Source organism: Pelobates fuscus, chromosome 3 (assembly GCF_036172605.1).
Source record: "Pelobates fuscus isolate aPelFus1 chromosome 3, aPelFus1.pri, whole genome shotgun sequence".
NCBI lineage: Eukaryota > Metazoa > Chordata > Amphibia > Anura > Pelobatidae > Pelobates > Pelobates fuscus.
Genome location: NC_086319.1, coordinates 359,722,108 through 359,747,849, shown reverse-complemented (window position 1 = coordinate 359,747,849; position 25,742 = coordinate 359,722,108). Strand labels below are relative to the sequence as shown.

The window sequence follows — 25,742 nt, the reverse complement described above, 5'->3', positions numbered from 1 at the left end:
CCCACCTGGCCCGAATTTACGAATGGTCGCGACCCAACCCAAACCTCCACTGGGTGCAGATTGAAAATGTATCTTCGCCCATACCTTTACATTTAAGACCATGGCTATTCACAAACCCAGCTCAGCGTCAACTCACAATTGATAACCATCCCACGATTAGACCTACCCTTCAAATATGGCAGAAGCTAACCAAAACATCATCAATTGCCCCTCACCCCTCCCCGCTATATCCTCTCACGCACAATCCAGATTTTCAAAGAGGGCAATCAGGGAGCACGTATGACCTCTACCATTCTGGCGAGGCCTTACAACTAAAAGATATCACCGACACCAACGATAACATAAAATCCTTGACTCATCTAATTCCCAACACCACCCCAACGGGCAACCAACGATTACACTATGCCCAACTGATCCATTTCCTTAAAAGTGCCAATCTCTTTCTTGCAGAGAAAAGACCACTGACAGACTTTGAACAACTTTGTTCAGAACACACAATCACAAAGAAATCACTTTCTATCATGTATAGACTAATAAGGAAATCTAGAGATATATCTTTACCTGCTAGCACAAAACATTGGATGGAGGAACTGCAAATAGACATACCTCACTCTGACTGGAAAAAAAATTTCATGATCGCACACAAATCCACCTCATCCACCGCTGCTCAAGAAAGTAATTATAAACGCATCACCCGTTGGCATTTCACCCCAGCTAAACTTAAAAAAATACATAATCTGACACAACAGACATGCTGGAGATGCAATCACGACCTAGCACATCATGCCCACATTTGGTGGCTTTGTCCACGGATTGCAACATTCTGGAAGAGGATTCAGGTCATAACACAGCTGATACTTGCTGCTACCATTCCGCTTACACCGCAACATTACTTATTCTCCTTAGCCCCTCCAGATATCGGAAAAAACAAAGCCTCACTGTTCAATTACTTAGTAATGGCGGCGTCACAACTCATTCCTATATACTGGAAGCAAGCGCAAATCCCTTCTATCAGAGAGTGGATTAGTAAAGTAGACGAGGTCAGACAAATGGAAGAAATAACCTATGCACAAACAAAAAATTTTCAAACCTTTACCAAAATCTGGAAGCCTTGGCTGCACTTCCTGGCAACTAAAGGCATCGAATACTCTAAGCCTAAATCCGCTTGAATCTTTCACCTCCCAATCCTCTCCCCCCCCCTACAACCTCCCCACCACGTAACTCATGTCGTTCAACATTCGAATGCCCACCTTAAACACAACCTCACGTCAATCTACTATCTCAGTTAAACTACACACACATTTAATGCAATGCTCGAATCTAACCTGTGATTTCGTACAAACGGTCTCATTGAATTACTTAATTATTCCCTGCCATAACTAGCAACACTGCAACAACTGCGCCTACCCTCTCCGTCAAGCTATTTCCTATTAATTCTACCTGGTTGAATTTTAAATATTGTTTCATTTGTTGTTTTTTTTTTTTTTTTTTTTTTTTTTTTCTTTTTCTTTGGTTGACCAACTTGAATATATGTTGAGTAACTACCTTGCCATGACAGTTTATCAGTTGGCTTACTCACTTACTCTGTTTTGAACCTTAATTATTGTGTTATCTACTGTTTTGTATACATTCCATGAAAGTATTTACTGTGAAACTCAATTTTTGTGTATTCTACTGTAATGTATGCGATATTTGGTATTGCATTCTGTGACACATCTTATTGTTCTATATTTCAATTTCAAAAAAAAATAAAAATCTTAAATTGAAAAAAAAAAATTTGGTCTCTGTCCTCTTCCAGGTCTCCCACCCTCGTGTTTACTTGCCTGATGTCTGCAGAAATGGCGGAGACTTGGTCTTGTACTGAGGATTCTAGCTTCGCTATCATGCTAGCCAGCTCGTCCCTGGAAGGTAAATGTGCAAGGGTTTCCCTTATGTTTGCTAGCCCATCTGCAATGCTGGTAGTTGGGGAGATCTCTTCTCCTGTCGTGCTGGGGTCGGGCGTTTTGCGCGGGCAAGATGGCGTCGCCATGTTGTCAGTTAGGCCTCCTCCGAGCACTTTCACTGTATCTCGGAAATATTTGTCGAGACCGTTCGAGTTTCTTGGCGTGCCTGATTCTTGGGTGTATGAGGGCTGAGTCTGTTTCCTTTTGTTGCCCATTAAGTAGGTATTTTCAGTTGTTTATGCCAGTTTTACTGCCGCCGGCCGGGAGCTCTCAGTATTTGCGACCGTTCACATCGGATGTCAGGACCCGCCCCCTCAAAAAATCAGACACTTTTACGTGCAGGCGCCACTGAACCTCCAGCCCCTGGTTCCAATTCGTATGGATTTGGTGAATGCAGGGAAATTCTGTATTTTATGTTTTATGTGAATGTTTTAACCCAGATAGCAACAGGGCCGGCGCTACCAGAAGGCGGCCTTAGGGCGCACCGGCCCTGGGGACGCAAAATCAGGCTGACCGGAAGGAGGGAAGCGCACTGCGCTCCCCTCCAACCGACGACCTATTGTAGCGTGGCCGAGCGCCCGGTTCTGCGGGCGCGCGAGGGAGCACTCTCCCATGTGTGCTTCCTCTTCAGCTCCCTCGCGCGCCGCATACTGATAACGGAGCCGGAAGATGATGTCATCTTACGGCGCCGGCATCCCTACACGGTGCGCGAGGGAGCTGAAGAGGAAGCACACATGGGAGAGTGCTCCCTCGCGTCCGCCCGCCAGCCCGGGAGCCAGCCAGCCTGGGAGTCAGCCAGCCAGGGAGCCAGCCAGCCAGCCAGGGAGCAAGCCAGCCAGCCAGGGAGCCAGCCAGGGAGCCAGCCAGCCAGGGAGGGAGCCAGCCAAGGAGCCCAGGAGCCCAGCAGCACCACTGGACCCCAGGGAATCCCTTCAGCACTCCAAAAAGGTAAGGAGACTGGGGGATTAAATTAATAAAAAAAAACATGTGTTAGTGTGAGTTTTAGTGTGTGTGTTTGTGTCTGCTAGTGAGTGTCAGTGAGTGTCAATGTGTGTGTCTGCTAGTGAGTGTCAGTGAGTGTCAATGCATGTGTCTGCTAGTGAGTGTCAGTGAGTGTGTCTGCTAGTGAGTGTCAGTGTGTGTGTGTGTCTGCTAGTGAGTGTCAGTGAGTGTCAATGAGTGTCTGCTAGTGAGTGTCAGAGTGAGTGTCAGTGTGTGTGTCTGCTAGTGAGTGTCAGTGAGTGTGTCTGCTAGTGAGTGTCAGTGAGTGTGTCTGCTAGTGAGTGTCAATGAGTGTCTGCTAGTGAGTGTCAGAGTGAGTGTCAGTGTGTGTGTCTGCTAGTGAGTGTCAGTGAGTGTGTCTGCTAGTGAGTGTCAGTGAGTGTCTGCTAGTGAGTGTCAGTGAGTGTGTCTGCTAGTATCAGTGTGTGTGTCTGCTAGTGTCAGTGAGTGTGTCTGCTAATGTCAGTGAGTGTGTCTGCTAGTTTCAGTGAGTGTGTATGCTAGTGTCAGTGAGTGCTAGTGAGTGTCAGTGTGTGTCTGCTAGTGAGTGTCAGTGTGTGTCTGCTAGTGAGTGTCAGTGTGTGTCTGCTAGTGTGTCAGTGAGTGTGTCTGCTAGTGAGTGTCAGTGAGTGTCAGTGAGTGTGTCTGCTAGTGAGTGTCAGTGAGTGTGTCTGCTAGTGAGTGTCAGTGTGTGTGTCTGCTAGTGAGTGTCAATGAGTTTCTGCTAGTGAGTGTCAGTGTGTGTGTCTGCTAGTGTCAGTGTGTGTGTCTGCTAGTGTCAGTGAGTGTGTCTGCTAATGTCAGTGAGTGTGTCCGCTAGTTTCAGTGAGTGTGTCTGCTAGTGAGTGTCAGTGTGTGTCTGCTAGTGAGTGTCAGTGTGTGTCTGCTAATGAGTGTAAGTGTGTGTCTGCTAGTGAGTGTCAGTGAGTGTGTCTGCTAGTGTGTCAGTGAGTGTGTCTGCTAGTGAGTGTCAGTAAGTGTGTTACTGTGTGTCTCTTACTGAGTGTGTTTGTGTGTGTATTTGTGAGTGTGTGTTTGTCAGTGAGAGTGTATGTTTTGTAAGTGAGTGTGTATGTATGTCTGTCGCTGAGTGTGTCTGTCAGTAAATGTGTGTGTCTGTTAGCTGGTGTGTATGCATCTGTTCGTGAGAGTGTGTGTGTGTCTTCAGCACTTACCTTTCTCTAGCACCGGACTCCCTTGGCACTGGGGATCCCTCCGCCTCTCAGCTCTGAATGCTCTTGCAGCGCACGCATTCAAACCGCCCATAGGAAAGCATTACTCAATGCTTTCCTATGGACGTTCAGTGTTTTAGAATAGCGGAAGCTCCTCTAGCGGCTGTCAGTGAGACATCCACTATAGGCTGGATTAACCCTCGGTGAAACATAGCAGTTTCTCTGAAACTGCTATGTTTTCAGCTGCAGGGTTAAAACTAGAGGGACCTGACACCCAGACCACTTCATTGAGCTGATGTGATCTGGGTGTCTGTAGTGGTCCTTTAATTGTGTGTGCATCTCCATGCACTGGCGTACAGACCACGGTCGCAGGGGTCATAGCCCTGCAACCCCTGCGACCAGGTGCCCGCCACCATGAGTTGCGGCCCCGGCCCGCGCAGAGTAAGAGCGAGGGGGGGGGGCACGGATCAATTTGCGCACTGGGGCCCCATGGGTCATGTGTACGCCACTGCACCTACCCTGGTGTCTGCCACAGGCTGTGTGGAGGGGGCGAGGATATGGATGACATCATATCCCTGCTCCCTGTGTACCACACAGCGCGGCTGGCGCCCTGTGATGGGGCTGGGCTGCAGGGCAGGACTCCAAGGAGCCAGACAGCATGCATCCAGGGGACAAGATTTAACTGATGTAAGTATGTAATTGTGTATGTCTCTGTATGTACATATGTATGTGTCCGTATGCCTGTATGTCTCTGTATGTACAAATGTATGTGTCTGTATGCCTGTATGTCTTTGTACGTATGTGTCTGTATGACGGTATGTCTCTGTATGCGTGTATGTCTTTGTATGCCTGTATGTATGTATGTGTCTGTATGCCTGGATGTCTCTGTATGTTTGTTTCTGTATGTCTATGTATGTATGTATGTATGTATGTATGGTATGCCTCTGTATGTATGTCTATATGCTTGCATGTATGTCTCTGTCTGTGTGTGTATGTCTCTGTATGATTATTTCTGTGTTTGTATGAACCTTATTTTAAACAAAATGCATCTTCGCCTGTGTAACTAAAAATCCTAGCACCGGTCCTGGATAGCATTGCCATGGAGCCTGTTCATATAATTAAAGACTTTGGCTCCATGGCAATTAAACTGTATTTGGGTGGTCTGGGTGCCATTCACCTAATAATGTGCACTCAGACCTGAGCTATCTGGGGATATGTTACATGTCTGTGTTTTATGTATAAAATGTGTCTTTATGTATTTTAAAGTGATAGTCTGTTTTGTGTCCCCACATGTATAATGGAGTTTTGCCTTTGTCCTGGGAGATAATTGAATTACTTCACTAATTATCTCCAGGACAGAGAGGAGGAAGCCAGGATGCATTGTGGGAAAGTATTGTGGCTGTATGTACTAAAGTGATACATGCCTGTCTGCTGTTTCAGTCTTCCATTTGGTCCCTTAGGGGAGTGTCCACCAAGTGGGAGACCCGCATAAATACTGGGCAGGTAGCCCTCAGTAAACCAGTTCCTGCTTAACCCTCAAAGCGATGTGTCGTCTCGTTCTTTGGGGGAATTGGATTGTATGCTGACTGCCAGGAGTGTAAGCAGATTGTATGCTTTTCCTGTTCGGCTGATTCCAGGGTTCGTGTTTTTGCAGTTCGGGAGTTGGTGAATTTGTACAGTTTGGAATTCGGGAGATTGGTGATTGCTGTAGTTGCTGGTCTATGAAAAAGGGGATTATCGCCTAAACAATTTTTATCCCCTTCTGAGCGAAACGGTCCGTTACACCAGGTCTTCACTAACTATACCCTAAGAACAAGATATGGCGGTATGCCGTGTCACATTCTGCATTTTTATGGTAGTTAAACCAACAAATAATAAACATCTGGATCAAAGCAGTTAAGGCATGTGTTATAAAAATAAAAAAAACATACAAGGCGTGTTACTGCCTTTTCAACCAATAGTAAAACAGTAAAACTGTACAATATCTTCCCAGCTGAAGGGGTCTGGATCTGGGTCTGCGCTTCCCTACTGAGCCTTCTCACTGGAGTGGAACAGATTTTGGTAGCCCTGTTCCAGCTCCATCTCCCGGGTCACCAGATGGACCAGGTCTTGCTCAATCTTATGAGTGTCGTCCCAGTCATACCTGCTCTCCCTCCACTCAAAGAGATCCTGGAACTGGGCTTGTGTAGCGCTCCCAAACTCAGGCTCTGCAAAAGTCTCCCATAACAAGCCAGGACCATCAAACTCCTCTCCCTCTGGCTTGTCATGCTCGGCTGTCCAGGGCAGGTACTGTGCAACATACCACCAAAGCGCCTGGTAGGCATCCTCCAGCCACATCTCCTGCCATACTAGGTGTTCCAATTCTCTCACCCATTCCTCCAGGGGCTGCTCTCCCAGGAAGGGCATCCGCAGGGCTACTCGCTTCTGCAACCGCTGCTCTTCCTTGGGGAATCTCCCGTCCTGCTGGTATTCCACAATACCCAGTGCCTGGTACCAGATGCCTTTGCGTACTGCATCTCGGTCATCCATGTCAGCCTCATCGAACTCCACTGCTGGTTCCATGCTGGTGCTGTCAGGGTCGCTGTACTGAGACATGCGTTGCCCTCAAATTGTAAAATCCAGAGCAATGGTGTCTCCTGTAGCTGTCCTTCTGGCTGTAGAAACGATCTCGCCGCTTGCCACCAATTGTAACGGACCGTTTCAGCAGACAAGGGGTTAAAATCTGTTTAGGCGATATGCCCCTTTCTGAGAGACAGGCACAGCTACTGTAAAATCACCAAACCTCACAAATTGGATATAGGTGAATGCATCAAACTCCCGAACTACATACAAGGGAATAAGGTAGCACTCCAAACTGGAACCTCACGAATAGTTGCTAGCAGACGAACAGGAAAAGCATATATCAGATTACACTCCTAGCAATCAATCTCCAACAGCATACAGTGAATCCCCCAAAGAACGAGACAAGGCTCCGTGTTGAGGGTCAAGCAGTGGTCTGTTTATTCAGGGCTACCTGCCCCTGTATTTATGCAGGTCTCCCACTTGGTGGACACTCCCCTAGGGGACCAGATGGAAGACTGTAACAGCAGACAGACATGTATCATTTTCGTACACTCAGCCACAATACTTTCCCACAATGCATCCTGGTTTCCTCCTCTCTGTCCTGGAGATAATTAATTAAGTAATTAAATTATCTCCCAGGACAAAGGCAAGACTCCATTATGCACGTGGTGACACAGAAACAGACTATCACTTTAAAATACATAAAGACACATTTTATACACAAAACACAGACATGTAACATATCCCCAGATAGCTCAGGTCTGGGTGCACATTATTAGGTGAATGGCACCCAGACCACCCAAATACAGTTTAAGTGCCATGGAGCTAAAGTCTTTAATTATACGAACAGGCTCCATGGCATTGCTATCTGGGTTAAAGGATTCACATAAAGCATAAAACACCAAATTTCCCTGCATTCACCAAATCCATACGAATTAGAACCAGGGGCTGGAGGTTCAGCGGTGCCTGCACGTAAAAGTGTCCGATTTTGGTGCATGAAAGCCGGGCAGAAAATTGCTGGCTGCCCGGGGAGATCCAGAACAGGACTCCAGGCTGTCCAGGGCAGGTACTGTGCAACATACCACCAAAGCGCCTGGTAGGCATCCTCCAGCCACATCTCCTGCCATACTAGGTGTTCCAATTCTCTCACCCATTCCTCCAGGGGCTGCTCTCCCAGGAAGGGCATCCGCAGGGCTACTTGCTTCTGCAACCGCTGCTCTTCCTTGGGGAATCTCCCGTCCTGCTGGTATTCCACAATACCCAGTGCCTGGTACCAGATGCCTTTGCGTACTGCATCTCGGTCATCCATGTCAGCCTCATCGAACTCCACTGCTGGTTCCATGCTGGTGCTGTCAGGGTCGCTGTACTGAGACATGCGTTGCCCTCAAATTGTAAAATCCAGAGCAATGGTGTCTCCTGTAGCTGTCCTTCTGGCTGTAGAAACGATCTCGCCGCTTGCCACCAATTGTAACGGACCGTTTCAGCAGACAAGGGGTTAAAATCTGTTTAGGCGATATGCCCCTTTCTGAGAGACAGGCACAGCTACTGTAAAATCACCAAACCTCACAAATTGGATATAGGTGAATGCATCAAACTCCCGAACTACATACAAGGGAATAAGGTAGCACTCCAAACTGGAACCTCACGAATAGTTGCTAGCAGACGAACAGGAAAAGCATATATCAGCTTACACTCCTAGCAATCAATCTCCAACAGCATACAGTGAATCCCCCCAAGAACGAGACAAGGCTCCGTGTTGAGGGTCAAGCAGTGGTCTGTTTATTCAGGGCTACCTGCCCCTGTATTTATGCAGGTCTCCCACCTGGTGGACACTCCCCTAGGGGACCAGATGGAAGACTGTAACAGCAGACAGACATGTATCATTTTCGTACACTCAGCCACAATACTTTCCCACAATGCATCCTGGTTTCCTCCTCTCTGTCCTGGAGATAATTAATGAAGTAATTAAATTATCTCCCAGGACAAAGGCAAGACTCCATTATGCACGTGGTGACACAGAAACAGACTATCACTTTAAAATACATAAAGACACATTTTATACACAAAACACAGACATGTAACATATCCCCAGATAGCTCAGGTCTGGGTGCACATTATTAGGTGAATGGCACCCAGACCACCCAAATACAGTTTAAGTGCCATGGAGCTAAAGTCTTTAATTATACGAACAGGCTCCATGGCATTGCTATCTGGGTTAAAGGATTCACATAAAACATAAAACACCGAATTTCCCTGTATTCACCAAATCCATACGAATTAGAACCAGGGGCTGGAGGTTCAGCGGTGCCTGCACGTAAAAGTGTACGATTTTGGTGCATGAAAGCCGGGCAGAAAATCGCTGGCTGCCCGGGGAGATCCAGAACACCGCCACCTAGCGGCCGCAAAGTGTAACAGCAGGCACAAAGTTAACAAGCAATTAAGCTGCGGTTAACCGCAGCTTCAGGGAGGTAAATAGGAGGCACACTCCAGCTCCTGGGTGGCCAATTAACAACGCCGGCCGGCTTCCCACGGCTCTGGGAAGGTTGGTGAACGGCTGTTTGTTCGGTATATGAAATCTACCGAACTGCTGTGCAGAAAGGGAGAAATAAATCCTTCTGCACAGTAAAATTAACCCTTTAGCTGCCGGTCCATAATCCAAAGGCAGTAGGCGGGTGTTCTATCAAAAAACCCTACCCCGTGAAAATTCCCTACCCTCGTCACTTCCGGTGACGCGGCCGCACCGGAAGTGACCCTCATCCAATGGAGGAGGAGGGTGTGCGCCGCCGCGCAGGCGCACAACAACTAGGCTAGGTAGGGATTTTTCACGGGGTAGGGGAAATTAACGCCACAGTGCGCACGCGCGGCAAAGTACTCCCGTCGGAGGTACAGCGCGCGTGCGCACTAGTGGCAAGGGAGAGAGGCTTTAATCCGACGATCAGAGTTTGCGCGTGCGCAGTATAGGGGTAGGGAATTTTGATGGCTATTAGCCCTGTGAGATCTCCCTACCCCTATACTGCGCATGCGCGAACTCTGATCGTCGGATTAAAGCCTCTCCCTGCTCCCAACACTCTCAGCCATCCAAGATTGAGGGTGAATTATGGTGGGACGGTGGGTGTTTATGTGCATTATATTGGGGGGGTCTGCGCAGAATTGGGGGGTCTGTGCAGAATTGGGGGTCTGCACAGACCCCCCAATATAATGCACATAAACACCCACCGTCCCACCATAATTCACCCTCAATCTTGGATGGCTGAGAGTGTTGGGAGCAGGGAGAGGCTTTAATCTGATGATGAGTCCGCGCATGCGCAGTATAGGGGTAGGGAGATTTCACAGGGCTAATAGCCATCAAATTTCCCTACCCCTATACTGCGCATGCGCGGTTTGTGAAGCGCTCCCTTGCAACTCGTGCGCACGCGCGCTGTACCCCCGACAGGAGTACTTTGTCGCGCGTGCGCACTGTTGCATTCATTTCCCCTACCCCGTGAAAAATCCCTACCTATTTGGTGTGCGCTTGCGCGGCGGCGCACACCCTCCTCCTCCATTGGATGAGGGTCACTTCCGGTGCGGCTGCGTCACCGGAAGTGACGAGGGTAGGGAATTTTCACGGGGTAGGGTTTTTTGATAGAACACGGGCAACCAGGCTCCTCCAATACAATGTGGCGAGATTGGTTTCGTCACATGTGCATACAGTGCCCATCCAAGCACCTGACCGCTAAACTGATTATCTCCCAAATACAAAGTACTTAAGACAAAAACACCCCCATAATACAATAAAACCACACAGGCACCCCACATATCATACAACCCTGGATAGCTCTCATCCGAATTGGTAAAATAGTGCCAGGATCCATGAAAAAATGTTGAATCGCCACCGGGTTACATTTTGACTGGCCGCACACGAGGGCCAAGCCCAAAATAGTTCCAGCATAATTGTGTCTTGGGCCAATCAAAGAGTGGGAGTTCCTGCAGTCAAATGGAAGGGAGCTCCCCCTGGCTCTCAGGAAGCAATTGCTCCAATAAGTCTGAACCTTCCCTCCAAAAAGCGCTCTACTGGCAGGTCGGCAAGGGGGTCATCACACTACCTCAAGATGACCAAGGGACGCAAATTCTCAGAGCAGAGTTTCCTTCCAGAGTATATATAACTGGTTTTAGTTGCTGTTAGACTCAGAGGATAATGAATAAATAGATAGAATAAAGATTATGCAAATTAAATATCAACTATATGCTATGATCTTACTACATACTGCCTGAGTTTACTGTCTGAACAAACGAGGTGCAACATCCCTCTTCTCTGTTTCTTTATGACATGAGCTACAACACACCTTGATAACACAGGTCCCTTCCCTTCCCTGAATAAGAGTGAGAAAGAAAGCCTTCAAATATATCATTTAAATAGTTCTGGAAATAATGTTTCTGGAGAACATCAAGCTGATCACAAACGAGTTGTGTCTGCTTTCCCCAGCTCTACTACATTGTGACAGCCCTCGGGAGCCATGAGACTGCTAATAAACTCTAGATAAGATAGTTTAGTACATTTCACGATGGATGACATCGACATCCGTTCTCTTATTTCAGTAAAATCTATTAGTTGTATCCACTCGGAAACACAGAGTGAGAGCAGTGTGTGAAAAGCAGGAGAAGGGAAAGTGAAGGGTGTGTCATAAGACTGTATCCAATCAGAGCGCGCTTAGATCAGCCTATAGGATGCCAGCTTGAGATCTATAAATGAGAGCCGGCTGTGAACGGAATTATTGACTGATCGGTATAGTGAATAGTGATCATGGCTGAAACTGCTCCTGCTGCCGCTCCTGCGGTTGAAATCGATTCTAAGAAGAAGCAGCCGAAGAAGGCATCCAGCGCCAAGAAAGCTGCCAAGCCGTCCGGTCCCAGCGTGTCCGAGCTCCTTGTTAAAGCTGTGTCCGCCTCTAAAGAGCGCAGCGGGGTGTCCCTGGCAGCCCTGAAGAAGGCTTTGACCGCCGCTGGTTACGATGTGGAGAAGAATAACAGCCGCCTCAAGCTGGCTCTCAAGGGCTTGGTGACTAAAGAGACTCTCGTCCAGGTCAAAGGTAGCGGAGCCTCCGGCTCCTTCAAGCTCAACAAGAAGCAGGCGGAGAGCAAAGACAAGGCTGCAAAGCCCAAGAAGGCACCGGCTAAAGTCAAGAAGCCCGCCCCAAAGAAAGCCTCCAAGTCTCCGGCTAAAGTGAAGAAGGTAGCCGCGAAGAGCCCGAAGAAGGCCAAGAAGCCGGCAGCCTCCGCTAAAAAAGTCACCAAGAGCCCCAAGAAAGTCAAAGCCGCCAAGCCCAAGAAGGCAGTGAAGAGTCCGGCTAAAAAAGCAACAAAGAGCCCGGCTAAAAAGGCAGCCAAGCCCAAAGCCGCTAAGAGTCCAGCAAAGGCTAAAAAGGCAGCTCCCAAGAAAAAATAAGCCCTGCTCGTATCTTGTTTTAATTTATATTTAAAAGTCCAAACGGCTCTTCTAAGAGCCACCACCTTGTCCTTTAAGAGCTATATTTGTGATAGGCACGTGTTTATTTTATAGAATGTCACACACACCATTTCTCATTCGTAAAGCAGGATCTAGTGCTAGAAAATACCTCGTTGGGATGTAAATAGAAAGTACCTTGTCAGTGCTACTCTTTATAAAATGTTTTTATTATTTTTTTTGTGGGAAGTTGAAATTCCCTCCTTGCCAAGATATTGTGGGAGATTCATTAAACTGCAAAAGGCCAACTTTAGTCAGAATTGAGTGAGAAACGCATATAATCTATAGAATATCACCATCCAAAGTAGCCATACTGGCTTTATTTCCTGTTCAGTAAGATGATAAAGCAGAGACTAATTAAGGCTGTTGTCGAGCTGAATATTTACATGGTGATAATAAAGGGACTGCCATCGCCCTCTCTCACTTGGGAACCGGGCGCTTATTTAGATGATCAAACCGTATGAAATAAGTGATACCGTGTGCTGTGAATAAGCCGACTTTCAAAGCAACACTAAATACATGATTTAAAAAAAAAAATCACGATCTTGTTTCATCCTTCGTGTTTACACAACTTTATGTTCAAGAGACAGAACCATTTCAGGAAAGAGGGGGAAAAAAAAAAAATGTGAATGAGGGCGGGACTTAACTCCGCCCCATGTGCTGCAGTTCTCCATTCGGTCCACCCGTGGTGTATATAAGGAGAGCGTTGCAGTGTATCCCGTATCATTGCGGCAGATAGTAAAACAGAACCATGTCTGGCAGAGGTAAAGGCGGAAAGGGTCTCGGGAAAGGCGGCGCTAAGCGGCACAGAAAGGTCCTGCGTGACAACATCCAGGGCATTACCAAGCCTGCAATCCGCCGCCTGGCTCGCAGAGGAGGAGTGAAGCGTATCTCCGGCCTCATCTACGAAGAGACTCGCGGGGTGCTGAAGGTCTTCCTGGAGAATGTTATCCGGGACGCCGTCACCTACACCGAGCATGCCAAGAGGAAGACTGTGACCGCCATGGACGTAGTCTATGCCCTTAAACGCCAGGGCCGCACTCTCTATGGCTTCGGAGGTTAAAACCCTGACTCGGCCTTACCGCATACCCCACTAACCCAAAGGCCCTTTTTAGGGCCACCCACCTTTTCACTGAAAGAGTCAATCTAATCACTTCAACCCTATATCTGACAAACTGCCTTCTACTGCTCAAACACATCGAGTTCTGAGTTTATAACATTCTCCTATGTAGAGTCAATGGTTATTGAGATCGTGTCATTCTCTAGTTACACATCGATTTGTCTGCACAGTTAGCACTCGATTTCTAGTAATTGTAGCGCTATATCACTCAACATTGCGATCTAGTGCAGTGCATTTAGATTAGACAGACTACCAAGATTTTAGAAGTATTGAATATAGTTACTGTTGCTTACATTTTATAACATGCTTGCAGTTTAAAGCCATTTCATTAGAAACATTATGACTAGCTGTATATAAATACACATGTATTCTTTTCCTCTAAGCAAGCCGTAGCAAATATAAAGTACTCCTTTACCTGCTGCCAATTCACATGATCGCTTGTAAATAGAGTAATTCGCTTCTACTGTCTACTAGATGAGTTTATTCACTGAAAATCTGTGAAGGTAAAATAGCCAAGCAGCTACTATAGCTACCCGGGGGGCATTGTTTATAAATTAGAAAAGAAAGAAACTGAATACGTCTAGATATTTAGTGATGTGCAGAGGATACAAAGACCGTGCATATAAAAGTGTTTAAACTCATTCCAGTGCAGATTTGGGGGCTCTTAAAAGAGCCTTTGTGGTGTTTGTGTGAACAAGTCAAGAGTTTAAGCTCTCTCTCCTCGGATCCTACGGGCCAGCTGGATGTCTTTGGGCATGATGGTGACCCTCTTGGCGTGGATGGCACACAAGTTTGTATCCTCAAAGAGACCCACCAGGTAAGCCTCGCTAGCCTCTTGCAGAGCCATGACGGCAGAGCTCTGGAAGCGCAGATCAGTCTTGAAATCCTGAGCGATCTCACGGACAAGGCGCTGGAAAGGCAGCTTGCGGATGAGCAGCTCGGTGGATTTCTGATAACGGCGGATTTCCCGGAGAGCCACAGTTCCCGGCCGGTAACGGTGAGGCTTCTTCACTCCCCCGGTAGCTGGAGCGCTCTTCCTGGCAGCTTTGGTGGCTAGCTGCTTGCGGGGAGCCTTGCCTCCGGTGGATTTACGGGCGGTCTGCTTAGTTCTGGCCATCGTAACAAAACGAGCGCGAATGAAGTCTGCGCTTACAAGACCGAGCTTTTATAGCCAGGCACGGCGTTTCCATTGGTTCATCAGGTGGGTGGAGTATTCTGATTGGCTGAACACAAATAGTTACTCATTTTAAAATACCCGCTCAAATCAACTGCTTATCCCCTCCCCCTCATTCAAAATACCCGCTCAAATCATCTGCTTCAAAGAAGGGATCTAGTCCTTCAGTGAGTCCTCCTGTCCTGACAGCATTTATTATAGACGCTACTAGTTGATAGGATTGGCAGTGGGCAGTAATGGCCGTATTACTCCCAATAGAATTATTAACTAGTGTGTAGGCTTTACCGAGGGGAGATGGGACATACACCTCTAACACATGCAGAGAGCCCGCTTCTTTACATGGGATTCTTAGTGTGATCACGTCTGATAAAGGACTCACAGTACGCCCAGCCGCCTTATAACCGAGCTACATGAGACAGAGCAGGGAATGTTACCAGGCAGCCACTCATTGAAACAATAATCCCCTTGTGCGGCCGTGAGTCCATGCTGTTGAGGCAGAGCTAACGCATCCAGCAGCCAGAGATCGGATCTGTAGAGCTGAATCTTATCCAAAGTTTCACGCAGCATGTTCAGACAGGGAGGGGGACAACCGTAAGTAAGCGAGATTCTCCCCCCCCCCTCCCCCCTTAGCAATAGAGGCTCAGGCACACTATATACACTTGACCCAATGTTTAACTCGATGCTGCTGCACGTATCATGGGTATACATTGATTCTAGCTCGCGTTCTAGAGTTGAAATGTTGTATACAGAATGGGACTGAGTGCAGGACGAGAACGCTTCCTATTTGACTTGTTACACGTTCATGGGGTGTGTGTGTGTGTGTGTGTGTGTGAGAGAGTAGATACAGGAAGATGGTTGCGCTCTTTGTGGAGACTGTGGGCGGCTCTTAGAAGAGCCTTTGTGTTTTTAGTCTAGACCGGTGGAGCAGCTGTCCGCTTTACTTGCTCTTTGATTTATGACTTTCGGTTTTCTTGGGCAGCAGCACAGCCTGGATGTTGGGCAAGACACCTCCCTGGGCGATAGTCACTCCTCCCAGCAGTTTGTTGAGCTCTTCGTCGTTACGGACAGCGAGCTGGAGATGGCGGGGAATGATGCGGGTTTTCTTGTTATCTCTGGCGGCATTCCCTGCCAGCTCCAGGATCTCAGCAGTCAGGTACTCCAGCACTGCAGCCAGATAAACGGGGGCACCGGCTCCAACACGCTCTGCATAATTCCCCTTCCTCAGCAGACGGTGGACTCTGCCGACTGGGAACTGAAGACCAGCGCGGGATGAGCGAGTCTTCGCCTTTGCACGGGTCTTTCCTCCTTGCTTTCCACGGCCTGACATGTTGGTTCTAGAATTTCGCTGATAATAAAACCTCACCCCCCTTTACACGGGCTATTTATAGACACACTCTGCTCTGTGATTGGATGGCTTTGCAAGCAGCCAATTAGACACGCGCTGTATAGGATACCAATCAATTGCTGAAACTATGACATCGTTTCGTCACCTGTCTGTGTTGACCAATCCCATCACAGAAAGTGGAAGGGCTTAATTTGCATGGCCTGCCTATAAATAGAGCCGCCGGAGCGCGCAGACCGTCATTGTATTTCCAGCAAACAGCGTAGATCATGCCTGATCCAGCCAAGTCCGCACCAGCCGCCAAGAAAGGCTCTAAGAAAGCCGTGACCAAGACTCAGAAGAAAGATGGCAAGAAGCGTAGGAAGACCAGGAAGGAGAGCTATGCCATCTACGTGTACAAGGTGCTGAAACAGGTCCACCCCGACACCGGTATCTCCTCCAAGGCCATGGGGATCATGAACTCCTTTGTCAATGATATCTTTGAGCGCATCGCAGGAGAAGCCTCTCGCCTGGCTCACTACAACAAGCGCTCCACCATCACTTCCCGGGAGATCCAGACCGCCGTGCGCCTGCTGCTACCCGGAGAGCTGGCAAAGCACGCCGTGTCCGAGGGCACCAAGGCTGTCACCAAGTACACCAGCGCCAAGTAATGGCATTCTTCTACTTTACTATAAACCCAAAGGCTCTTATAAGAGCCACCCACACTGTCTGTCAGAGCTCTAATCCTCGTGATAAACCCACTAGTATCATCTCTGCTGCTCTCGGTATTCACTGTTTAGTGAATCTCACATATTGCTCAGATTGTCTTGTACTACTAGGTCTGAATTGCCTTCCCCTGCTAGATGGATCTTAAACTGAAATCCGTCTTTAGAAAACCTGCTCCATTCATGGAAACCTGCCCAAATAGACCCCTTACTTAATATTCCTAGATCGTCGGGTAGCAATATAAAATATATATATATACACTACAATAGTTAAAACTGGCTTTCCATAGACTATGTGCCAAATAAGTGATAAATGTAAGGACTGCTCCTGAAAACAATCAAACCTTAAGCGCTATGACAATACTAACTGTTGAACAGGCTAGTGAGTTACACAGCAGATCGTATCTGGAATGAATCTTCAATTCTGTTTATGAATATAACAAAGTATCTAAGTTTGGGCTCATACATTCTGGATAGCTATTTTGGATTACGTTATCCTACCAGCTAGTACGGTCTTGTGACATACATTTATAGTGATTACCCAGTGAAATTTCCATTTACTAGCAATATTTAGAAGACAATCCATTTCTTGCTATATTGTTTTTTATTTATTTTTATGGGTTGAGATTCTATGTGTGGCAATTCTATATCAGATAAATAGATTGTATGTAGATTGCTCTGGCTTTACGATTAGCCCTTAAAGGAACACTATAGTCGCCTAAATTACTTTAGCTAAATAAAGCAGTTTTAGTGTATAGATCATTCCCCTGCAGTCTCACTGCTCAATTCTCTGTCATCTAGGAGTTAAATCACTTTGTTTCTGTTTATGCAGCCCTAGCCATACCTCCACTGGCTATGATTGACAGAGCCTGCATGAAAGGAACAAAAAAACAAAAAAACTGTTTTCACTTTCAAACAGATGTAATTTACCTTAAATAATTGTATCTCAATCTCTAAATTGAACTTTAATCACATACAGGAGGCTCTTACAGGGTCTAGCAAGCTATTAACATAGCAGGGGATACGAAAATCTTAATTAAACGGAACTTGCAATAAAGAAAGCCTAAATAGGGCTCTCTTTACAGGAAGTGTTTATGGAAGGCTGTGTAAGTCACATGCAGGGAGGTGTGACTTGACAGGGAGCTACAACAAAACTTGTCTGCAACTCCTAATCCAATCGGGCAACCACCGTGATCCGATAAAACTTTGAACAGAGTGCTCTCACTCCCAGGCAGTGGTGTATCCTGGTTTTGTGCTGCCCTAGGCAGGACAAAACTCAGGCGCCCCCCTCCTCCCCCCCCGCCACCCACACCCAACCCTTCCCTCCACCCCGCATTCTAAATATACACACACACACACACACACTAACAGACACACTCACAAACAGACAAACACACAGTCACTAACAGACACAAACTAGCACACACACACACTCACTAACAGACACACACACTCACTAACAGACACACACACAGTCAGACACACACACTAACAGACACACTCACAGGCTAACACACACACACACACACACTAACAGACATACAAACACACACACACACACTAACAGACATACACACACATACACACTCACTGACAGACACACACTCACTCATACTAACACATTTTTATTTTTTTTTAAATTCTTTATTTTTGTTGTGCACAAAAGTAACAAAAAGCCTTGGTGCGCCACAACAGCGACATCAAGAAAAATTGATAGACATTTGCAGTACAAGTCGTGGCATTCGTTTGTCAAGGCACTTTTTTTAGATTAATGAGATCAATATTTTGACAGCTTAGGTTCTCGTTTAGTTTAAATGATTTACCAAGATTTAACAAGATGCACACGTCAGGTAGGAATATTCAGAGGAGTGACAAAGAAGGAAGGTGCAAGGTAAGTTATAGGCATAAACAAAGACTCGTTCGACAGATTAGGTCGTCATAGACATTTGGTATGGGTAGCAAGATATGCAATTGTTAACATATAGGTAACCAAGTGTGTCAGGTTTAAGCTATGCTAAAGCAGGTAACAGGTGTGGTGAAACCAACTTCGCCACTGTGAACTGGAGAAGCCTGGTTGCTCGCCTGCTGCCTTTAGATTATGGACCGTCAGCTAAAGGGTTAATTTTGATGTGCAGAAGGATTGATTTCTTCCTTTCTGCACAGCAGTTCGGTAGATTCCATCTACCAAACAAACAGCCGTTTACCAACCTCCCCAGAGCCGTGGGAAGCCGGCCGGCGTTGTTAATGGGCCACCCAGAAGCTGGAGTGTGCCTCCAATTTACCTCCCTGAAGCTGCGGTTAACCGCAGCTTAATTGAATGTTACTGGGCGGCCACTGTTACACTTAGCGGCCGCTAGGGGGCGGTGTTCTGGAGCTCCCCGGGCAGTCAACGCTTTTCTGCCCAGCTTTCATGCACCAAAATCGGACACTTTTACGTGCAGGCGCCACTGAACCTCCAGCCCCTGGTTCCAATTCGTATGGATTTGGTGAATGCAGGGAAATTCTGTATTTTATGTTTTATGTGAATGTTTTAACCCAGATAGCAACAGGGCCGGCGCTACCATAAGGCGGCCCAGGCGGCCGCCTTAGGGCGCACCGGCCCTGGGGGCGCAAAATCAGGCTGACCGGAAGGAGGGAAGCGCACTGCGCTCCCCTCCAACCGACGACCTATTGTAGCGTGGCCGAGCGCCCGGTTCTGCGGGCGCGCGAGGGAGCACTCTCCCATGTGTGCTTCCTCTTCAGCTCCCTCGCGCGCCGCATACTGATAACGGAGCCGGAAGATGATGTCATCTTACGGCGCCGGCATCCCTACACGGTGCGCGAGGGAGCTGAAGAGGAAGCACACATGGGAGAGTGCTCCCTCGCGTCCGCCCGCCAGCCCGGGAGCCAGCCAGCCTGGGAGTCAGCCAGCCAGGGAGCCAGCCAGCCAGCCAGGGAGCAAGCCAGCCAGCCAGGGAGCCAGCCAGGGAGCCAGCCAGCCAGGGAGGGAGCCAGCCAAGGAGCCCAGGAGCCCAGCAGCACCACTGGACCCCAGGGAATCCCTTCAGCACTCCAAAAAGGTAAGGAGACTGGGGGATTAAATTAATAAAAAAAAACATGTGTTAGTGTGAGTTTTAGTGTGTGTGTTTGTGTCTGCTAGTGAGTGTCAGTGAGTGTCAATGTGTGTGTCTGCTAGTGAGTGTCAGTGAGTGTCAATGCGTGTGTCTGCTAGTGAGTGTCAGTGAGTGTGTCTGCTAGTGAGTGTCAGTGTGTGTGTGTGTCTGCTAGTGAGTGTCAGTGAGTGTCAATGAGTGTCTGCTAGTGAGTGTCAGAGTGAGTGTCAGTGTGTGTGTCTGCTAGTGAGTGTCAGTGAGTGTGTCTGCTAGTGAGTGTCAGTGAGTGTATCTGCTAGTGAGTGTCAATGAGTGTCTGCTAGTGAGTGTCAGAGTGAGTGTCAGTGTGTGTGTCTGCTAGTGAGTGTCAGTGAGTGTGTCTGCTAGTGAGTGTCAGTGAGTGTCTGCTAGTGAGTGTCAGTGAGTGTGTCTGCTAGTATCAGTGTGTGTGTCTGCTAGTGTCAGTGAGTGTGTCTGCTAATGTCAGTGAGTGTGTCTGCTAGTTTCAGTGAGTGTGTATGCTAGTGTCAGTGAGTGCTAGTGAGTGTCAGTGTGTGTCTGCTAGTGAGTGTCAGTGTGTGTCTGCTAGTGAGTGTCAGTGTGTGTCTGCTAGTGTGTCAGTGAGTGTGTCTGCTAGTGAGTGTCAGTGAGTGTGTCTGCTAGTGAGTGTCAGTGAGTGTGTCTGCTAGTGAGTGTCAGTGTGTGTGTCTGCTAGTGAGTGTCAATGAGTTTCTGCTAGTGAGTGTCAGTGTGTGTGTCTGCTAGTGTCAGTGTGTGTGTCTGCTAGTGTCAGTGAGTGTGTCTGCTAATGTCAGTGAGTGTGTCCGCTAGTTTCAGTGAGTGTGTCTGCTAGTGTCAGTGAGTGTGTCTGCTAGTGAGTGTCAGTGTGTGTCTGCTAGTGAGTGTCAGTGTGTGTCTGCTAATGAGTGTAAGTGTGTGTCTGCTAGTGAGTGTCAGTGAGTGTGTCTGCTAGTGTGTCAGTGAGTGTGTCTGCTAGTGAGTGTCAGTAAGTGTGTTACTGTGTGTCTCTTACTGAGTGTGTTTGTGTGTGTATTTGTGAGTGTGTGTTTGTCAGTGAGAGTGTATGTTTTGTAAGTGAGTGTGTATGTATGTCTGTCGCTGAGTGTGTCTGTCAGTAAATGTGTGTGTCTGTTAGCTGGTGTGTATGCATCTGTTCGTGAGAGTGTGTGTGTGTCTTCAGCACTTACCTTTCTCTAGCACCGGACTCCCTTGGCACTGGGGATCCCTCCGCCTCTCAGCTCTGAATGCTCTTGCAGCGCACGCATTCAAACCGCCCATAGGAAAGCATTACTCAATGCTTTCCTATGGACGTTCAGTGTTTTAGAATAGCGGAAGCTCCTCTAGCGGCTGTCAGTGAGACATCCACTATAGGCTGGATTAACCCTCGGTGAAACATAGCAGTTTCTCTGAAACTGCTATGTTTTCAGCTGCAGGGTTAAAACTAGAGGGACCTGACACCCAGACCACTTCATTGAGCTGATGTGATCTGGGTGTCTGTAGTGGTCCTTTAATTGTGTGTGCATCTCCATGCACTGGCGTACAGACCACGGTCGCAGGGGTCATAGCCCTGCAACCCCTGCGACCAGGTGCCCGCCACCATGAGTTGCGGCCCCGGCCCGCGCAGAGTAAGAGCGAGGGGGGGGGGCACGGATCAATTTGCGCACTGGGGCCCCATGGGTCATGTGTACGCCACTGCACCTACCCTGGTGTCTGCCACAGGCTGTGTGGAGGGGGCGAGGATATGGATGACATCATATCCCTGCTCCCTGTGTACCACACAGCGCGGCTGGCGCCCTGTGATGGGGCTGGGCTGCAGGGCAGGACTCCAAGGAGCCAGACAGCATGCATCCAGGGGACAAGATTTAACTGATGTAAGTATGTAATTGTGTATGTCTCTGTATGTACATATGTATGTGTCCGTATGCCTGTATGTCTCTGTATGTACAAATGTATGTGTCTGTATGCCTGTATGTCTTTGTACGTATGTGTCTGTATGACGGTATGTCTCTGTATGCGTGTATGTCTTTGTATGCCTGTATGTATGTATGTGTCTGTATGCCTGGATGTCTCTGTATGTTTGTTTCTGTATGTCTATGTATGTATGTATGTATGTATGTATGGTATGCCTCTGTATGTATGTCTATATGCTTGCATGTATGTCTCTGTCTGTGTGTGTATGTCTCTGTATGATTATTTCTGTGTTTGTATGAACCTTATTTTAAACAAAATGCATCTTCGCCTGTGTAACTAAAAATCCTAGCACCGGTCCTGGATAGCATTGCCATGGAGCCTGTTCATATAATTAAAGACTTTGGCTCCATGGCAATTAAACTGTATTTGGGTGGTCTGGGTGCCATTCACCTAATAATGTGCACTCAGACCTGAGCTATCTGGGGATATGTTACATGTCTGTGTTTTATGTATAAAATGTGTCTTTATGTATTTTAAAGTGATAGTCTGTTTTGTGTCCCCACATGTATAATGGAGTTTTGCCTTTGTCCTGGGAGATAATTGAATTACTTCACTAATTATCTCCAGGACAGAGAGGAGGAAGCCAGGATGCATTGTGGGAAAGTATTGTGGCTGTATGTACTAAAGTGATACATGCCTGTCTGCTGTTTCAGTCTTCCATTTGGTCCCTTAGGGGAGTGTCCACCAAGTGGGAGACCCGCATAAATACTGGGCAGGTAGCCCTCAGTAAACCAGTTCCTGCTTAACCCTCAAAGCGATGTGTCGTCTCGTTCTTTGGGGGAATTGGATTGTATGCTGACTGCCAGGAGTGTAAGCAGATTGTATGCTTTTCCTGTTCGGCTGATTCCAGGGTTCGTGTTTTTGCAGTTCGGGAGTTGGTGAATTTGTACAGTTTGGAATTCGGGAGATTGGTGATTGCTGTAGTTGCTGGTCTATGAAAAAGGGGATTATCGCCTAAACAATTTTTATCCCCTTCTGAGCGAAACGGTCCGTTACACCAGGTCTTCACTAACTATACCCTAAGAACAAGATATGGCGGTATGCCGTGTCACATTCTGCATTTTTATGGTAGTTAAACCAACAAATAATAAACATCTGGATCAAAGCAGTTAAGGCATGTGTTATAAAAATAAAAAAAACATACAAGGCGTGTTACTGCCTTTTCAACCAATAGTAAAACAGTAAAACTGTACAATATCTTCCCAGCTGAAGGGGTCTGGATCTGGGTCTGCGCTTCCCTACTGAGCCTTCTCACTGGAGTGGAACAGATTTTGGTAGCCCTGTTCCAGCTCCATCTCCCGGGTCACCAGATGGACCAGGTCTTGCTCAATCTTATGAGTGTCGTCCCAGTCATACCTGCTCTCCCTCCACTCAAAGAGATCCTGGAACTGGGCTTGTGTAGCGCTCCCAAACTCAGGCTCTGCAAAAGTCTCCCATAACAAGCCAGGACCATCAAACTCCTCTCCCTCTGGCTTGTCATGCTCGGCTGTCCAGGGCAGGTACTGTGCAACATACCACCAAAGCGCCTGGTAGGCATCCTCCAGCCACATCTCCTGCCATACTAGGTGTTCCAATTCTCTCACCCATTCCTCCAGGGGCTGCTCTCCCAGGAAGGGCATCCGCAGGGCTACTTGCTTCTGCAACCGCTGCTCTTCCTTGGGGAATCTCCCGTCCTGCTGGTATTCCACAATACCCAGTGCCTGGTACCAGATGCCTTTGCGTACTGCATCTCGGTCATCCATGTCAGCCTCATCGAACTCCACTGCTGGTTCCATGCTGGTGCTGTCAGGGTCGCTGTACTGAGACATGCGTTGCCCTCAAATTGTAAAATCCAGAGCAATGGTGTCTCCTGTAGCTGTCCTTCTGGCTGTAGAAACGATCTCGCCGCTTGCCACCAATTGTAACGGACCGTTTCAGCAGACAAGGGGTTAAAATCTGTTTAGGCGATATGCCCCTTTCTGAGAGACAGGCACAGCTACTGTAAAATCACCAAACCTCACAAATTGGATATAGGTGAATGCATCAAACTCCCGAACTACATACAAGGGAATAAGGTAGCACTCCAAACTGGAACCTCACGAATAGTTGCTAGCAGACGAACAGGAAAAGCATATATCAGCTTACACTCCTAGCAATCAATCTCCAACAGCATACAGTGAATCCCCCCAAGAACGAGACAAGGCTCCGTGTTGAGGGTCAAGCAGTGGTCTGTTTATTCAGGGCTACCTGCCCCTGTATTTATGCAGGTCTCCCACCTGGTGGACACTCCCCTAGGGGACCAGATGGAAGACTGTAACAGCAGACAGACATGTATAATTTTCGTACACTCAGCCACAATACTTTCCCACAATGCATCCTGGTTTCCTCCTCTCTGTCCTGGAGATAATTAATTAAGTAATTAAATTATCTCCCAGGACAAAGGCAAGACTCCATTATGCACGTGGTGACACAGAAACAGACTATCACTTTAAAATACATAAAGACACATTTTATACACAAAACACAGACATGTAACATATCCCCAGATAGCTCAGGTCTGGGTGCACATTATTAGGTGAATGGCACCCAGACCACCCAAATACAGTTTAAGTGCCATGGAGCTAAAGTCTTTAATTATACGAACAGGCTCCATGGCATTGCTATCTGGGTTAAAGGATTCACATAAAACATAAAACACCGAATTTCCCTGTATTCACCAAATCCATACGAATTAGAACCAGGGGCTGGAGGTTCAGCGGTGCCTGCACGTAAAAGTGTCCGATTTTGGTGCATGAAAGCCGGGCAGAAAATCGCTGGCTGCCCGGGGAGATCCAGAACACCGCCACCTAGCGGCCGCAAAGTGTAACAGCAGGCACAAAGTTAACAAGCAATTAAGCTGCGGTTAACCGCAGCTTCAGGGAGGTAAATAGGAGGCACACTCCAGCTCCTGGGTGGCCAATTAACAACGCCGGCCGGCTTCCCACGGCTCTGGGAAGGTTGGTGAACGGCTGTTTGTTCGGTATATGAAATCTACCGAACTGCTGTGCAGAAAGGGAGAAATAAATCCTTCTGCACAGTAAAATTAACCCTTTAGCTGCCGGTCCATAATCCAAAGGCAGTAGGCGGGTGTTCTATCAAAAAACCCTACCCCGTGAAAATTCCCTACCCTCGTCACTTCCGGTGACGCGGCCGCACCGGAAGTGACCCTCATCCAATGGAGGAGGAGGGTGTGCGCCGCCGCGCAGGCGCACAACAACTAGGCTAGGTAGGGATTTTTCACGGGGTAGGGGAAATTAACGCCACAGTGCGCACGCGCGGCAAAGTACTCCCGTCGGAGGTACAGCGCGCGTGCGCACTAGTGGCAAGGGAGAGAGGCTTTAATCCGACGATCAGAGTTCGCGCGTGCGCAGTATAGGGGTAGGGAATTTTGATGGCTATTAGCCCTGTGAGATCTCCCTACCCCTATACTGCGCATGCGCGAACTCTGATCGTCGGATTAAAGCCTCTCCCTGCTCCCAACACTCTCAGCCATCCAAGATTGAGGGTGAATTATGGTGGGACGGTGGGTGTTTATGTGCATTATATTGGGGGGGTCTGCGCAGAATTGGGGGGTCTGTGCAGAATTGGGGGTCTGCACAGACCCCCCAATATAATGCACATAAACACCCACCGTCCCACCATAATTCACCCTCAATCTTGGATGGCTGAGAGTGTTGGGAGCAGGGAGAGGCTTTAATCTGATGATGAGTCCGCGCATGCGCAGTATAGGGGTAGGGAGATTTCACAGGGCTAATAGCCATCAAATTTCCCTACCCCTATACTGCGCATGCGCGGTTTGTGAAGCGCTCCCTTGCAACTCGTGCGCACGCGCGCTGTACCCCCGACAGGAGTACTTTGTCGCGCGTGCGCACTGTTGCATTCATTTCCCCTACCCCGTGAAAAATCCCTACCTATTTGGTGTGCGCTTGCGCGGCGGCGCACACCCTCCTCCTCCATTGGATGAGGGTCACTTCCGGTGCGGCTGCGTCACCGGAAGTGACGAGGGTAGGGAATTTTCACGGGGTAGGGTTTTTTGATAGAACACGGGCAACCAGGCTCCTCCAATACAATGTGGCGAGATTGGTTTCGTCACATGTGCATACAGTGCCCATCCAAGCACCTGACCGCTAAACTGATTATCT

General features: G+C 47.9%; 5 protein-coding genes across 5 annotated transcripts; 3 read left to right on the top strand and 2 right to left on the bottom strand.

The window, feature by feature from the left end:
- The first annotated feature begins 11,459 nt into the window (after nt 1–11,459).
- Nucleotides 11,460–12,144, top strand: LOC134601333 (histone H1B-like). The gene has a single exon (XM_063445807.1). It carries the CDS (start codon nt 11,460–11,462, stop codon nt 12,099–12,101), a length of 642 nt encoding a protein of 213 aa, XP_063301877.1. The 3' UTR covers nt 12,102–12,144.
- A 753-nt stretch (nt 12,145–12,897) lies between these two features.
- Nucleotides 12,898–13,282, top strand: LOC134601332 (histone H4). The gene has a single exon (XM_063445806.1). It carries the CDS (start codon nt 12,910–12,912, stop codon nt 13,219–13,221), a length of 312 nt encoding a protein of 103 aa, XP_063301876.1. The 5' UTR covers nt 12,898–12,909; the 3' UTR covers nt 13,222–13,282.
- A 702-nt stretch (nt 13,283–13,984) lies between these two features.
- On the bottom strand, nt 13,985–14,395 carry LOC134601331 (histone H3). Its single transcript, XM_063445805.1, has one exon. It carries the CDS (start codon nt 14,393–14,395, stop codon nt 13,985–13,987), a length of 411 nt encoding a protein of 136 aa, XP_063301875.1.
- Nucleotides 14,396–15,374: 979 nt separating this feature from the next.
- Nucleotides 15,375–15,785, bottom strand: LOC134601330 (histone H2A type 2-C). The gene has a single exon (XM_063445804.1). The coding sequence runs from the start codon at nt 15,777–15,779 to the stop codon at nt 15,390–15,392; it is 390 nt and encodes a 129-aa protein (XP_063301874.1). The 5' UTR covers nt 15,780–15,785; the 3' UTR covers nt 15,375–15,389.
- Nucleotides 15,786–16,063: 278 nt separating this feature from the next.
- LOC134601329 (histone H2B-like) lies at nt 16,064–16,495 on the top strand. Its single transcript, XM_063445803.1, has one exon. It carries the CDS (start codon nt 16,064–16,066, stop codon nt 16,442–16,444), a length of 381 nt encoding a protein of 126 aa, XP_063301873.1. The 3' UTR covers nt 16,445–16,495.
- Nucleotides 16,496–25,742: the final 9,247 nt, after the last annotated feature.

Excerpts from the sequence above, each read along its gene's own strand:
- LOC134601333 (XM_063445807.1), top strand. The coding sequence starts at position 11,460 with ATGGCTGAAACTGCTCCTGCTGCCGCTCCTGCGGTTGAAATCGATTCT.
- LOC134601332 (XM_063445806.1), top strand. The coding sequence starts at position 12,910 with ATGTCTGGCAGAGGTAAAGGCGGAAAGGGTCTCGGGAAAGGCGGCGCT.
- LOC134601330 (XM_063445804.1), bottom strand. The coding sequence starts at position 15,779 with ATGTCAGGCCGTGGAAAGCAAGGAGGAAAGACCCGTGCAAAGGCGAAG.
- LOC134601329 (XM_063445803.1), top strand. The coding sequence starts at position 16,064 with ATGCCTGATCCAGCCAAGTCCGCACCAGCCGCCAAGAAAGGCTCTAAG.
- LOC134601331 (XM_063445805.1), bottom strand. The coding sequence starts at position 14,395 with ATGGCCAGAACTAAGCAGACCGCCCGTAAATCCACCGGAGGCAAGGCT.